The following is a 15,707-nucleotide window of genomic DNA, read 5'->3' as shown; positions in this document are numbered from 1 at the left end:
TCAACAATAACAAGTTGTATACAAATCCGTTTCCATGGTTTGTTCATCGCAGCCGCTTTGCAGGTGGCGGAGGAGACGCAGCTTGTCTCTGCATGTTAAGGGGTGAGAATGTCACATTTCCCCACAACACGTTATAGACTAGTGTTTCATACATATGAGGCTCTTTGTCTAAGAGGGGAGTTTTATCCTGACAGGTTAAGATCCTGACCAAAGATGGTCCTGACCTTACTATTTTGTCTTCTCTCTTTTCAGTTTCAATTGCCTTTTGTTTTTCCTGCAAGAAACATTTCTCTCAAGTGCATGCAGGACAGTGATGAATTCCTTTCTGATCTGAATTCAGTGGAACCCAAACAATATGCTCAAAGAAGTAAGTAGGTTTTTCCTAACTCGTTGGGTAGGTGAACACAGGGCAGACAGGTTTGGGCTGGGGGCTAGAAAAACTCCTGAGAATTAAAAACCCAGAACCAAATAGGAAAGAGAAGATGATGCTCAATTTATAAATTGCTCCAGGAATCAAGGAGGGAGGAGGAATTTTTATTGCAGAAGGCAATGGAGGGGTGGTATTCTAGCCAGAAGGAATCTAGCCAGAACCAATCTCTTAATAAGACGAGGATTATTTGTAAACTGTATGATGCTGTTTACTATTCTGAAGTTGATAACATTTCACTGTCATAGGGGATGGCTTGGTTTATTTCTTTTTCTAGACATTTAGTCTGCTTTTGATAAAGAATTGCTTCATTATTCAGGAAACAGGTCTTGCCCATTATATGTTGGATAGTAAATTCTGAGGAGTATTCTGGTGAATGCATTGGCTCAAGCTGGAAGAAGTTCAATGGTAGCCAGACCTCTTTGCATGTGATATGGGTGGACATCAGGCTGCTGTAATTATTTTTGTTAGTTTCCCAAAATTATTTTCACAAATAAAGGGACATATATTGATACCTTCCTGACGGAAAGGGGCAGGAAATCAGATTCATTTTCAGTGGGATAACCTCTCTAGGAGAGTGATTCATTGTTGATGCTGATGTAAACCACTAACAAGGAAAAATGTAAAAACTCACTCTTTCCAAAGCCAGAAACACTATCATAGCAATTTCCTTTTCTGTTTTGTACACATGACTAGTTTATTTTGTATTGGAAAACCTTTAGTAGCATAATGTACATTATAAAGAGAAAACAAAAGTTTCGATCTAATATTGAGTAATTCAAAATGGCAAATGGTTTGAAGCAATTGCCATTCTACACTGAATTATATGTCCTGATAGTTTATGAAGCGGTAGGGAGATATGAATCCAATGGATTCAATAACCACCTTCAAGTTGTATTTTGGAATTGATTATGTTTTGCTACAACACTTGGTGATGTTTGACAGGGAACATTCTGACAAACCCAGGCCAAATAAGCTGGCCAAGGAAATCCAGAAGGGTGCAATGATTTCTGGTGATGTGGTGGTGGTACCTATTGTCATCATTAGTCACAGCCTTGTTGATGCTTTTCAAGGAAAAAAGTATTTATTTGTCTTATAAGTTACTCTAGTCATGTACCAACAATGTTTCATCTGTAGGCATCTGAAAGTTGAAATTCTTTTTTTTTTTTTTAGTTAAAAAAATTTCCCTGTGTTGAATGGTCCAAGAAAGAATTGAATGATGTACATAAGTGGATAGATGACAATAACTTAATTTAACAGATGAATACTACTATCTAGTGTTTTAACTGATTTTCTTTCTAACGCACCCCAAAAACACTTGACGTCATTGCTTTGGCATTTTGCCTGAGATTTTTGAGCACAGAACGTAGTTCTGACCTTTGTTCTCAGCATGGTTTTCCTGGCAGTCATGTGGATGCAAAAAAATGAGTCAATATTTAGAGAGTACTTTTACATGGCAGGTACTGTCCCCAGCCCTATGCAAAAGTTGTCTCACTTAGTCCTAATGCACCCCACCACCACGGGTAGGGTGTTATTATCACCTCTATTTTATAAATGAACCACGAAGATGTAAAGTATCTTGCCGAAATAAGTGGTGCAGATAGGATTTCAACCCAGATCATCTGATTCCCGAGCCTGCATTTTCAATCACTGCCTAAATAAGCAGCAACCAGAGAAACAAGACAAAAAAATAGTCATCAGCAAAAAAAGGAATGAAGCAGAGATACATGTATCAATATGGAGGGAATACACTGAAGTAACATCAAGAAAAAAAAAGTTGTAGAAGAATATATATAGTATGTAAAGTTTAAAAAATGCAAATTAAGGTGCTCTACTTCTTCGGGAGACATTATGTATGTAGTACAAATGGAAAGAAATTCATGAGAATGATAACCTCCAAATTCAGTTAGAGGTTGCCTTGCAGTGGGCATGGTGAGGGTGCAGATGTAATTGGGGACCCATCAGATCTCAAACGATGGGTCAAGTTGTGTTTTTTTAAGCTGGATGACTGAAACGTAGGTGTTTCTTACTGTTTTTCTTTATGCCTTTTTAAGATATTAAATGTTGCATAATAATGTTTCAAAACTCCATCCCCAATCCAAAGCACAGAGATGACAGTAGGAGAACCTCTGAATATGGGTGGGGTCTGAGGAATAAAGCGGAGAGAAAGTGTTCTTGAACTTCAGGCTGACATGTTTTTGCACAAGGGAATCGGCATCATTGCTGCTCAGGAGCAGGAGAGAGCCTGATATTAGAGCCTGAGACAGACACTCAGTCTGGCAGTGGGAGGATGGATTAAACAGCATGGAGCTTATGAGAAGGAAGAGTATAGTAATACAGCTCCAAAATGAAGTTCCCGTGCTTCCTTCCCACCATCCTTCTCCATTCACTTTCACGCCCACCATCTTAACGGGAACAGACTCCATCGAACAGTATCTGTATGCTTTAATTCTGCCACCCTCTTGGGTCCCTGTCTGATTGTATCCCTTCTTTCATTTCTGAAGTCCTCAGGCCAGTGTTCCGGCCCCTCTGCTTCTGATTTTGTTTTTTGTTTTGTTTTTACGCTCCATAATCCACAGAAATCTACATTGAATCCCTTATCACATATAAAAATTGCAGCCTAAAAGATCTCTGTAACCAAGTAGATACAACTTACATTTTCAAGAAGAGAAAAATTCGATTAAAAACGATTGAGCATCTAGAAAATAAAATATCATGATCTAAAAATAATGCCTTTGAAAAATATTTAATGGTATGGAAGATAATCTTAGTATATTATTAAGGAGAAACATCAGGATACAAAACAATATGTATAATATAATACCTGTTTTGGAAAACATATAGAGATAACTGTGTGTATATGTGTGTATGTATATATATATAATATAGATATATATATATATATTTATACAGAAACATATATTTATAGAGACAGAGAGAGAGAGAGGTGCTATGTCTCTTTTGTAGAGAGAGATTGTCTATCTTGTTTTCCTTTGCTAACTCAAAACCTAGCATGGTGCCTGGAACTCAGAGTGTGTTTTAGGTGTATACCACATCAATCACATATATATATAAATGAATGATTAATAAAAGACTATGAAAACACTCAAAAAAAAAAATCTCTGGCATCCTCCCTCCTGATGAATCATTTTTGTCTCTCAATTTTCTTTCTCCTTGACCACTGTGGTATTAACTTCCTTCTTAAAACTCATCTGTTTCTAATTCAGGGATGCTTTTTCCTGATGGGGATCCTTCTCCCTCCTGCCCTTTCTCTCTGTACCTGATCGCCTGTACCTTCCCACCTGTTCCTTTCCTCATTGTACATTTCTTGTAAACAAATCACATTTTAGAGACAAGGTGTTGACCCACAGACATTGTGTTGGGCTGGCAGTCCTGATGCCTGGGCTCTCATCCTGTTTAGGCCGATAGTCAGCTGTGTGGTTGGCCCTACCCAAGCCATGTCACCTTGCTGAACAGGTTTCCTCACCTATGAAGTGGAGAGGCTGTGTTTCTCAAAGTCTGAAAATCTGCAGCAGCTTAAAAAATGTTCTAATTCCTGCACCCACCAATCTGCTCCAGCCGGGGTTAAATGTTCAGTCTGGTTGTCCAACACAGTGACTTTTAATGGTTGAATCACATAAATTAACAATTGAGTAAACTATGTTAAGAGCAAAAGGAATGCCCCACATTCACCACTTCCTAACTGTTGTACGCACTTGACCATCATCTGTACTCCTGAACTGAGTCTGTGTGGTGGAAATGTATTGCTGTGCTATTGCACATCATCCTTTAAGCTCAAGTTCAGGGATGTCAGGCTGGGAGCTTGAAGTCAGCTGTGGTAGAAGTATATTCACCACACAAGTCAGCAATCGCTGTAGGTCAGGGCTTGACGTTTTGTTGACTGTCTAGGCTTCAGAAGCTGATGGAGAAAATGTTACAAATTAAAATAAAACTTAAATGTGTGTTACGTCTACAGCCTTTGCATTATAAATAGCACCCAAAAACTGTTATTCAGCAAAAACATTGCTCACATCATGGACAAATGAGTGAAGTTCTGACATATATCTTTCTGGCTTCATATCCATATTACTCATTAAGGTGGACAAAAATATGACCCAACATTTATGTGGGGATGACACTCACTGGTGTCGTAGGTAAAATCATAGGTTGGCTACAGATATGAGAGTTTGGCAAAAATTAGTGAACGCATTCTGTGAGAATCAGTTGGCTATATATGGAATTTGTAACAAGGAATATTATTGATTTAATTATTATTTGTAATCTGTGCATGGTATGGGCTGAATTGTGTTCCTCCCAAATTCATATGTTGAGGACTTAACCCCAGTACTTCAGAATGTGACTGTACTTGGAGACGGGGTCTTTAAGGAGATAATTAATGTGAAATGAGGTCATTGGGATGGGCCCTAATCTAATATGACTGGTGCTTTTATAAGAAGAGGCGATTAGGACACAGACACACCCAGAGGGAAGGCCAAGTGAAGGTGCAGAGAAGGTGGCCATCTACAAGCCAAGGAGAGAGGCCTCAGTAGAAACCAACCCTGCCAACACCTTGATCTTGGACTTTTAGCCTCCATGACTGTGAGGAAATATATTTCTGTTGTTTAAGCCACCCAGTCTGTGGTATTTTGTAATGGTAGCCTGAGCAAAGTAATACACTATGCTATACAGCCTTTATATCAGTATAATTTATGGTGTATGTGTGTGTGTATGTGTATATATATATATATATATATATATATTTTTTTTTTTTTCCCCCTCATTTTGGGGAGAGAGCAGATTATTAAACATTTATCTTCACTGCCCAGCCCCACCCCACTGCTAGCAAAACCTCTAGGAGCTGGACTTTTTTTTTTTTTGGCTTCGTTGGGTCTTCATTGCCACGCACGGGCTTTCTCTAATTGCGGCGAATGGGGGCTACTCTTCGTTGTGGTGTGTGGGCTTCTCATTGCAGTGGCTTCTCTTGTTGCAGAGCACAGGCTCTAGGCATGTGGGCTTCAGTAGTTGTGGCATGTGGGCTCAGTAGCTGCAGTGCGAGGGCTCTAGGGCACATGGGCTTCAGTAGTTGTGGTGCACGGGCTCAGTAGTTGTGGCTCACGGGCTCTAGAGCGCAGGCTCAGTAGTTGTGGCACACGGACTTAGTTGCTCCGTGGCATGGGGGATCTTCCCGGACCAGGGCTCGAACCCGTGTCCCCTGCATTGGCAGGCGGATTCTTAAGCACTGCGCCACCAGGGAAGTCCCTAGGAGCTGGACTTAAGAATCTGAATTTTAAGGAAGCTTCTTACCTGATTCTGATCATTGTGATGGTTAGCTGAAAATAAGGATGTCAGTTTTACTGGTAATTACTGGTGAAAACATACATCAGACAAGATTCCAAAAGTAGACACAATACCCACCCCCCTGTATTAGTTTGCTAGGGCTGCTGTAACAAAGTACCACAGACTGAGGGGCTTAACCAAGGGAAATTTATTTTCTCACAGTTCTGGAGGCTGGAAGTTCAAGATCAAGATGCTGGTAGGGTTGGTTTCCTCTGTGACCTCTCTCCTTGGCTTGCAGATGGCCAATGACCGCCTTCTCCCTGGTGTCTCTCTGTGTGTCCAAATATCCTTTTATACAGACACCAGTCAGATTGGATCAGGGGCCACCCTAACAGCCTCATTTTAACCTAAAAACCCCTTTTCGGGACTTCCCTGGTGGTCCAGGGGGTGAGACTCCAAGCTCTCAATGCAGGGGGCCTGGGTTCGATCCCTGGTTGGGGAACTAGATCCCACATGCATGCCGCAGCTAAGAGTCTGTATGCCACAACTAAGGAGTCCACATGCCACAACTAAGAAGCCCGCATGTCGCAACTAAAAAAATCCTGCATGCTGCAACTAAGACCTGGTGCAGCCAAAATAAATAAACAAATAAATAAAAATTAAAATAAATAAATATTAACCTAATCACCTCCTTTTAAAAGCCCTATCTCCAAATGTAGTCACATTCTGAGGTACTGGGGGTTAGGGCTTCAACATATGAATATTGGGATGGGGGGAGGTGGGTGTGGGGAACACAGTTCAGCCCATACATCCTGTAAAAGCCCATTTTGGATTTCTAACCTCTAGAACAATACGATAAATAATGTATGTTGTTTTAAGCCACAGAGTTACAGCAATCAAAGTTACATTTTTTTACAGCAGCCATAGGAAACTCATACAGACTTGCAGGAAGCTCACTTTGATTAGTGTGGCCACACATCCCGGTGACCCCATTTCTTACAGTTTTTCCTACCCTTTTGTTCTATCACCACTTTTGGTTCTGCACTCCTGACACCTACTTGTTTTCCTTGCTATGTTTTTAATATTGGACTCTAGAATAAAATGGTGAATTTATTTAGTAAATATGTGATCCTTATTAAATATATGTGGAGGTAGAAGTATATCTATATATCCATATATCCTTTTCAGTCATTCTAATCTGGGAACTTAATACCTTTGGCTTTATCATATGTGTTCTAGAATAATGATTTCACGTCTCTTGTCTGAATATCTTGTCTTGTTCCATCTTTTCTCTGGAGGAAGGGCACCTGGAAACTAAGAAGGGTTTATGGCCTTCTATGTTGGCAGTTGGTATAAATGTATATAATTTAAAAAGCAGGGGCTTCCCTGGTGGCGCAGTGGTTGAGAATCTGCCTGCTCATGCAGGGGGCACGGGTTCGAGCCCTAGTCTGGGAGGATCCCACATGCCGCGGAGCAACTGGGCCCGTGAGCCACAACTACTGAGCCTGCGCGTCTGGAGCCTGTGCTCCACAACAAGAGAGGCCGCGATAGTGAGAGGCCCGCGCACCGCGATGAAGAGTGGCCCCCGCTTGCCACAACTAGAGAAAGCCCTTGCACAGAAACGAAGACCCAACACAGCCATAAATAAATAAATTAAAAAAAAAAAAAAAAAAAGCGATGACCAGAACACACAATAGAAAAACTATTGAAAGGGGGCTCTGAAGCCATGTTGTGTGTCTTTGGTCCCATCAGGCATCCGATCGGTTATTTCTTCAGGTCTTTCCATGGCCCACTGTGTTCTCCAGTTTCCACCCTCCTGGAGTCCTACCTCTCCATGAACTTGTCAGACCTTCCCCGAGCACAGGGCAGCTGCTTCTCTCTAGGCTCGTAGCTTCCCCAACGACCCTCACAAGCTAGTTAGTAGCGTCCTTGGCTTGGATTAGAATCCCCACTCTGAGAGTGTTGTGGGTTGAACTGTGTCCTCCAAAAAGATATGTTGAATCCCGAACCCCTGGTACCGTGGATTTGTGATCCTATTTGGAAATAGGCTCTTTATAGATGTAATCAAGTTAAGATGAGGTCATGCTGGATTTGGAAGAGTCCTAACCCAGTGACTGGTGTCCTTATGAGGGAACTATACATACAGACACAGAGACACACAGGGAGAATTGACGCGTAACGACTGAGGCAGAGATTGAAGTGATGTGTCTAGAAGCCAAGGAACGCCAAGGACGGCCGGCAACCACCAGGAGCGAGGAGAGAGGAGTGGGCAGATTCTCCTCCAGAGCCTCCGGAAGGAACCAACCCCGCTGACCCCTTGATTTCAGACTTCTAGTCTCCAGAACTGTGGGACAAAAAATTTCTGTTATTTCAAGCCACCCAGTTGGTGGAAATTTGTTAAGACAGCCCTAGGAAACAAATACAGGGAGCTATGGCCTCTCAAAACCACCATCCAGAAGAAAAAAGCATGTGTTTATTATCTGAGACAAAAATGAAAAAGCAAAACAAGCAGTCTCAGGTAGGTCCTGGAATTCATTTTCCTTGAGATATACCAGGCCCACCCATGGTCATTTCATCAAGTCCAAGCAGACCCATTTGTAGCACTGTCTACAGCGGAGGGCTTTCAGAGGGAATCTGTTTATATGGAATTAAAACTTTGCTTAGCATATCGAGGCCCTGATGGTTTCACATGATGTCTGCATTTTCCTGTACTTTGGTCCTCGGGGGAAAGAAGGAGGCGGGTGGAGGGAGGCTTCTGGTTCCCAAGCAGCCTGCAGGGTTTTTCATTTCCTGTTTTCTCTAATCTCCTCACAGCCTTGAAATCTTCCCCAAGCAGCTACTTTTGCTATGAAACTTTCTTAACCCTTCAAGTCCCTTCTCCCTGGTCCTCATCCCTCAGCCCGCCCTGATGGCTGGGTTGCCGAACTTCCTACTCTGATCACTTACTCCCTTGGTTTCATCATTTATCTCTTGAGGTGATTATTTCATGTCTCCTATCTGTGTGTCTCATCCTCTCCCCTGGAAGCCAAGGCCTGTGTTTACACTCCTGGCATAGGAGGTAACCCATAGGTGGCACTCACTGGGGGAGCCAATCACTGGCCCCAGCCCTGCCTTTGTTCTCTGGTCATCAGTGGAGGACTGACCATCTACATGATTTGCATTCTCAGAATGTTGCCTCTTTTCCCATCCGGCTGTCAGTCTAGAGGGCATTTTACTCAAGCCCAGCCTCCCCACTGGTGCTGGAGCTAGGGGCAGAAAAGATGCTGAAACCAAGGAAATCTCAGAATAGAGAAAGGGTGACACAAGGGGCTTCACTGAAATTTCTGGGTTAGCTGGATTTCAAATATCCATGTTGTGGTAGGCTGAAACATGGATCCCCAAAGATATCTCATTCTAATCCCTGGGACCTGTGAATATTACCGTATATGGAAACAAGAGCTATGCAGATATGTTTAAGTTAAAGATTTTGAGATGAGGAGTTTATCCTGGCTTACCCAGATGGGCCCTAAATGCAATCACATGTTTCCTTAGAAGATGGAGGCAGAGGTGGAGGGAGATTTGACACACAGAGGAGAAGGTGATGTGACCACAGAGGCAGGGATCGGAGTGAGGTGGCCACAAGCCAAGGGATGCTGGCAGCCACCAGAAGCTGGAAGAGGCAAAGGATGGACTTTCCCCTGAAGCCTCCAGAAGGAACACAGCCCTGCTGACACCTTGATTTTGACTCAGTGATACTGATTTTGGACTTCTGGCCTCCAAAACTGTGAGAGAGTAAATTTCTGTGCCACCAAGTTTGCAGTAATTTGTAATAGCAGTCACAGGAAACTAATACACACACTAGTCTCGTTCTTCAAGTCCAAGATTAATAGTTGGTCAGAGGCAAGGGGGACTGCCAAGAGGTGTTTGTAAAGAGCCTGCTTCAGGAACTTGGATATCAAATCGACAGCACATTCAGATCTTTCATCCACAAGGAGATCACTGACAACTGATGCTCAGCGTTTAATGTGTATCCAATGCAGGGCAAGGACTATTCAATTCTAGTTTTAAAAAATCTGCAGTGTAACACAGCCATCTGGTAGGTGCTTAATAAATATTTGCTGTAAATGCTGAAGATGATCGCTGCTTTCAGGATTTGTTTGTGGCTCAGCATTCTAGAAGCTTCTGGTGCCTTCACCTTCCTGATGTAAGTGCATCCATATTTTAAAATTTAAGACCATTGGCCAAGGTCTCTCTTTCCTTCATTTAAACCCAGAAATTAATCAATTCTGCATTTTAATATCCGCATATCGTTGCCAAGAAAGAAAATGTGTCTGCTAATTAGCTCAGCAGAATTGAAACAAATTGTTTTTAATCTTTTGGAAATGAAAACTTGGAACAACTGCCATGCAGTTTGAAGTAACAGGTGGGTTTAATCATTAGTTTATTCTATCCTTCCCTCCCGTGACCATCACAATGTATTTAGATTTGGATAGGGCCCATGGCCTGGCATCTCAGGTTCTTGACAGAAACTAATTAAGGATAAGGCAGGAAAAGAACAACCTGTCCATTCGAGTTCATAACCAGAAAGGAAACAAATGCAATTGAAAATCTGCACAGCATACAAAATAACCTCAGCTAGAAAACCATAAATCCAATCCATTTACAAAGCAAAACACCAATTGGAAAGAGAACTAGAGTTTAATCTTCTCAAGTGAAGAATTAGGTATCTCTCTACATTTGTCCTTCAGGGATTTATCCAAGGGTCAAGACAGGCTCTTACAGTTCCAGATCCTTAAACTTTAGGCTATCAAGTTTGGAATACCCAGTGATGGAGAAGGGAATTTGGAAATCATGCAGTCTATTTATAATAAATACATCCAGTTTTGTTTTTGACACAGAGAGGACCTTATAATACATTTGTGGAGCTGGATTTGGGGCAATTGCACTTATTTTTTTCAAAAGTTAATTCAATTAACTCAGCAAATGTTTATTGACCTCCTCCTCTGAAATATCCACTGATGAAGACACAGCCCCTCCCTCACAGGGGAGACAGGCCAACAGCTACAGGCCTTCTAGTCTGATACACTAAGCTAGAGTCTGGGCTGCTTCCTGGGCAGACCATCTTTCAGCCCAGACTCAAAGGATGATTCAGCATTTGCCAGGCAGACAGGAAGGAGGGACATTCCAGGCAGAAAGACAGACAAGTGCGGGCCTGGTGCATTCTGTATAATGGAGCAGAGGAAATGGGCGTGGGTGTGGGACGATGAAACTAGAGGCAGGTCTGGTCACGAAAGGCCTTTTAAACCGAGCTCGGAGTCTGGAATTAATCTGAAAGAGCACAGCAGTCAAGGCTAGCGGCACACAGCATCTCCTGGGAACATTTGAAAAACAGTTAATGCCCAAGCCTCACCCCTGACCAATTAAGTCATTCTTTGTGAGGGTGGAGCCTGGGCGTTAGTATTTTTAAAAAATTGCCCCAGGTGATTCTAATGTCTGCCCAGGATTGAAAATCCCCTCTCTAGATAAGAGATCTGCAAAGGTTTCCTCTAAAGAACCAGATAGTAAATATTTTCAGTTTTGTGGTCCCTACAGCCTCTGTTGCAACTACTCAACCTTGCCTGTATTAATAAAGCAGCATTGACAATATGTAAACAAATGAGATGGCTGTATTCCAATAAAACTACTTACAAAAATAGCAGGACCATAGTTTGCCAACTCCTACTCTAGAGGATGGAATACCTTTGAAGAATTTTTTAAAATATTGATTTTAAAATTCTGTTCATATTTTATTGTTTATACACTATATTTGTTAAATACGTGATTCTATTCTCATGGTAAAAGAATGGAAACAGGGCTTCCCTGGTGGTGCAGTGGTTAAGAATCCGCCTGCCAATGCAGGGGTGTCGGGTTCGAGCCCTGGCCTGGGAAGATCCCACATGCTGTGGAGCAACTAAGCCCATGAGCCACAACTACTGAGCCCATGTGCCACGACTGCTGAAGCCCGCGTGCCTGGAGCCCGTGCTCTGCAACGGGAGAGGCCTCCGCAGTGAGAAGGCCGCGCATCGCAATGGAGAGTGGCCCCCGCTCACCTCGACTAGAGAAAGCCTGCGCACAGCAACAGAGACCCAATGCAGCCAAAATAAATAAATAAATTAAAAAAAAAAAAAAAAGAATGGAGACAATACAGACAAAGCTGAAGTCTTTTTTGTTCACTCATTCAATTCTTAGTCCCCTTCCTGGATAACAGCTGTTTAGCAATAGGTGTGTATCCTTCTAGAACTTTCCAGAACTTTCTCCTTGCATTTTTGTTCATCTATATCTACCAGAAAGATATTGTTTTGTTTTGTAAAATTGAAAAATATATTTATTGCTCTTAATCTTTTTTTTTCCATGTTATATAGAGTCTTGGAGCATTTCCCACAGCAGCAAATATAGATCTATCTCATTTTAGTTGTTGCATATGAAAGTACTGTAGCTCATTTAACTTTTTCCTGCTGAACGATTTGAAACTACTGACATTAAACTGTTTTTGTCCCATAAAATGGATCTTTCATGTGGTTCAACCTAACAGTTTGTCCATTTTTCTGCTTTTACAAGCATTAATGCCACAAGCATCTGGCAATTCTGTGCTCATATGTGTTTCCCTGGAGCAGATTCTGAGATGTTGAATTGCTGGGCCACTGGGGATACGGTTAGAAAGGAGCCTTCGGTTAAACCACAGACATCAACCCTGACAACCTTCAGCAAAAAGGGGAGTTTATTGTCAGACGATGGGCAGCTCACAGAAGGGAGAGTAAGGCCTGCTAAGCAGGCTTGAAACTGGTCACTGGACCAGTGAGGTCCAAACAGCCTCCACAGTGGTGCACATTCTACAGCCTCTGAGGAAACCACCTGTGGATGAATGAAGCCCAAGCTTCTCTTCAGGCCTTGACTCACTCCACACTAGTCCTGGGACCTCATGTCACAGGGAGCAGGAGGGCAGAGCAGGAGCTGCCTCCAGGGATCCCATCAGCTTCCGTAATGAGAGGACATAGCACCTTGAGTTTTTTTCAAGACTCCGTGTAGTTGGAAAGTGGCAATTTTCCAAAAGAAAATTTAATTGCTATTAGGAAGGAGATTAGCTCCCAGGAGGCAAGATTGAGAGAACTATTTCTTCATATTCTTACCAACATTCAATTTTATCAACCTTCTAAATTTTTACCAATCAGATGGCTAGAAAAAATTGGTGTCTAATTGTGGTTTATTTGTGAGACTGAACAACTTTCTCATATTGATTGGTCACTTGGATTTCCTTCTCTAAGAGTTGCCTGTTCATATCCTTAGCAGATTTTAAATCAGTTTCTTTGACTTTTTAAAAATTACTGATTTGTATTTGTTTTTGGTTTTTTTTCTTTTGGCCACGCCGCACAGCTTGTGGAATCTTAGTTCCCCGACCAGAGATCGAACCTGGGCCCACAGCAGTGAAAGTGCCAAGTCGTAAACACTGGACCGCTAGAGAAGTTCCCCAAAATTACTGATTTGTAAATCAACCATACTCCAATATAAATGCAAAAAAATAATGAAAAAAATAAAAATAAAAATTACTGATTTGTAAGGGTTTTTTATATGATCAGAATACAATTCTTTATCTGAGTTATTAATACAGTAAATATGACCTCTCCCTTAAGAGTTACGTTTTAACTTTGTTCATGGTGCCTTGGAAACGTTGTAAGGAGAGGAGGGATGTGGTCAATCTTGCGACTCAGGCAGTTTAGCTTAAAAGATGATCGCTGGCTACAAGTCCCTGTGGATACCAGCTCTAAGGTTCTGGGTGTGGTCAGAGCCAAGGAGGGTCACATTCACGGGAGGGAAAAGGGGAGAGTAAGTTTCGTTCATCACAGCAATAACGTGGAATACTTAGAAGCATAAAAAAGAGTCCAGTGATAACAGGCACCCACTGGATGAGCCCAAGTGGCCAGAGCAGCAGAACTTGCCAGAAGAGGAGAGGGTTCCTGGTGAAAGCCAGTTTACCCTGGGCAGCTCAGCAAGGACCATTTGCCCAATTATGGCCAGGAGGTTTTCAAAATAACCTATTACTTTCTTAAAAAGCACTCATGTAAGCAAACTGCAGTTCCTTCAACCTGATTTCTACATTACACCTTGGGAACCCAATTATTAGTAAAGACAGAGACAGAAATGCAAGAGGAGCTGTATAATTTGCCCAGCTGTATTTGGGGTTTTCTCCCCACTCACTCTAAGGAAGATCATTATCTTTAGCTATATATAAGAACCGACATACCAAACTGACAAACAAAAACAGGGTCTTTTTGTATATTTTAGAGGGCAAGAAGTTATGGGTTCAGATTAAAATGGGTTTGAACACACAGCTCTGATCCTTATTAGCTGCTTTGAATACTCAGCTCTGATTCTTGCTAGCAATTAAAAAGAGGTAGATTTGTATTGCTGTATATATTACTTATCATCTCTGTGCTTCGGTTTTCTTACTTGTTCTATCATTTAACAATGATGTGACCCTGGGCGAGTGACTTGACCTCCCTATGCCTCAGAAACTAACATTGGTACGTGTGTGTGTGTGTATAGTTCTATGTCATTTTAGCACATGTGTAGATTTGTGTAACTCATACCACAATCAAGACCATGACTATCCGTCACCACATCCCTCTTGTTACTGCTTTATAGACGTAGGCAGCCCCTTCCCTCCACCATCACTAACCCTTGGCAAACGGTTATAATCACAGTTGTTCCAGAAAATAAACTCACTTTGTAAATTTGACTATAACTTTGATTCCAAAACTAGAAAAGGAAAAAAAAAAAAAAAATGGTGGTCTAAAGATTAGAAAGAAAGAAATAAGAAGGTAGAACTATTAAGAAAGTTCAGCAAATTCTCCAGATACCAGAACAAATTACAAAAATCGATAGCATTTTTCCACACCAGCAACAGTCAGTTGGAAAATATAATTGAAAATAAAACACTGAGGAAAATAGTCAACTCTACACTACCTAGGAATTGTTTATGTAATCTGTCTTAAGATTATCAAGGAAAAATATAAAGTTATAAATAAGGACACAAAAGAAGATTTTAGTAAATTGCATGACATCCAATGATAACTTGATACAACAATGATGTCAATTTCCCCCATATAATCTATAAATTTGAAGCAATTTCAATCAGTATTCTAGTTGGATGTTTTGAGGAACTCAATAAACTTTTTCTGAGATTTTCTGCAATTTCTAAAAATTTTCTGAAATTTTCTGAATATGAATTTTCTGAAATTTTCTGGATACAAATTTTCTGAAATTTGTATGAATGATTAACAGTCCACAAATATTAACTGGCTCAACTTTGAAACGATGACTAAAGGCTGAATACTTAATATACCTCAAATCCGTAATAATAAAAACCATATGGTTCTGGTATTAGAATCAGACTGGCTTCGTAGGCATGTGACCTTTGCAGTCACACTGCGCCCCATACATAAAAGGACCCCATGCTTCCTTTAGCGTGATTTGGTGTCACCATCTTGAAATGCTTAATTAATTTTTAAACAAGAGGCCCTTCATTTTCATTCTGTATTAGCCCTGCAAATTATGTAGTCAGTCTTGACTAGAACAAAGATTGTTCAAGACTAGAACAAAAATTACAGGCTCAAAAGAACAGATTTCTATCCAATAAGGAAACCATAGATAAAGAACTGACAGATAACTGACTGAGAGTAAGTATTTTCGATAACTCAGGTAGACTAGGACCAATATATAGAATAATACGGAGCTCTTGCAAATCAAAAAAAGAAAATTCATTAAGAAATGGGCAAAGGATACAAACAGGTACTTTACAGAAGAGAAAATTTACATGGCTTAGCTATTTTAAACAAAAATATCCTGAATTATTTGTAATTTGATAGACAAAAATCCAAACAACTGGATATCATTTTATATCCATTAACCACCAAAGATGGGAAAGCTGGGCAACGCAAAGAAGAGATAGGAATCAGCGTCCCTGGGGATGTAGATTGGGGCAGTCACT

The 15,707-nt window shown here is 41.2% G+C and overlaps 1 protein-coding gene across 1 annotated transcript in view; it reads left to right on the top strand.

The window, feature by feature from the left end:
* Positions 1-55: 55 nt before the first annotated feature.
* LOC309640322 (O-acyltransferase like protein-like) overlaps positions 56-15,707 on the top strand; it is a 67,497-nt gene continuing 51,845 nt past the window's right edge. The window contains 3 exon segments of the mRNA XM_082418780.1: positions 56-367; positions 4,882-5,014; positions 5,086-5,095. Of these exon segments, the coding sequence (XP_082274906.1) occupies positions 214-367; positions 4,882-5,014; positions 5,086-5,095 (297 nt within the window). The 5' untranslated portion in view covers positions 56-213.

Source organism: Balaenoptera physalus (assembly GCF_965194825.1).
Source record: "Balaenoptera physalus genome assembly, chromosome: 12".
NCBI lineage: Eukaryota > Metazoa > Chordata > Mammalia > Artiodactyla > Balaenopteridae > Balaenoptera > Balaenoptera physalus.
Note: the sequence above shows the minus strand (reverse complement) of the source record. Positions and strands in the feature narration are given on the sequence as shown.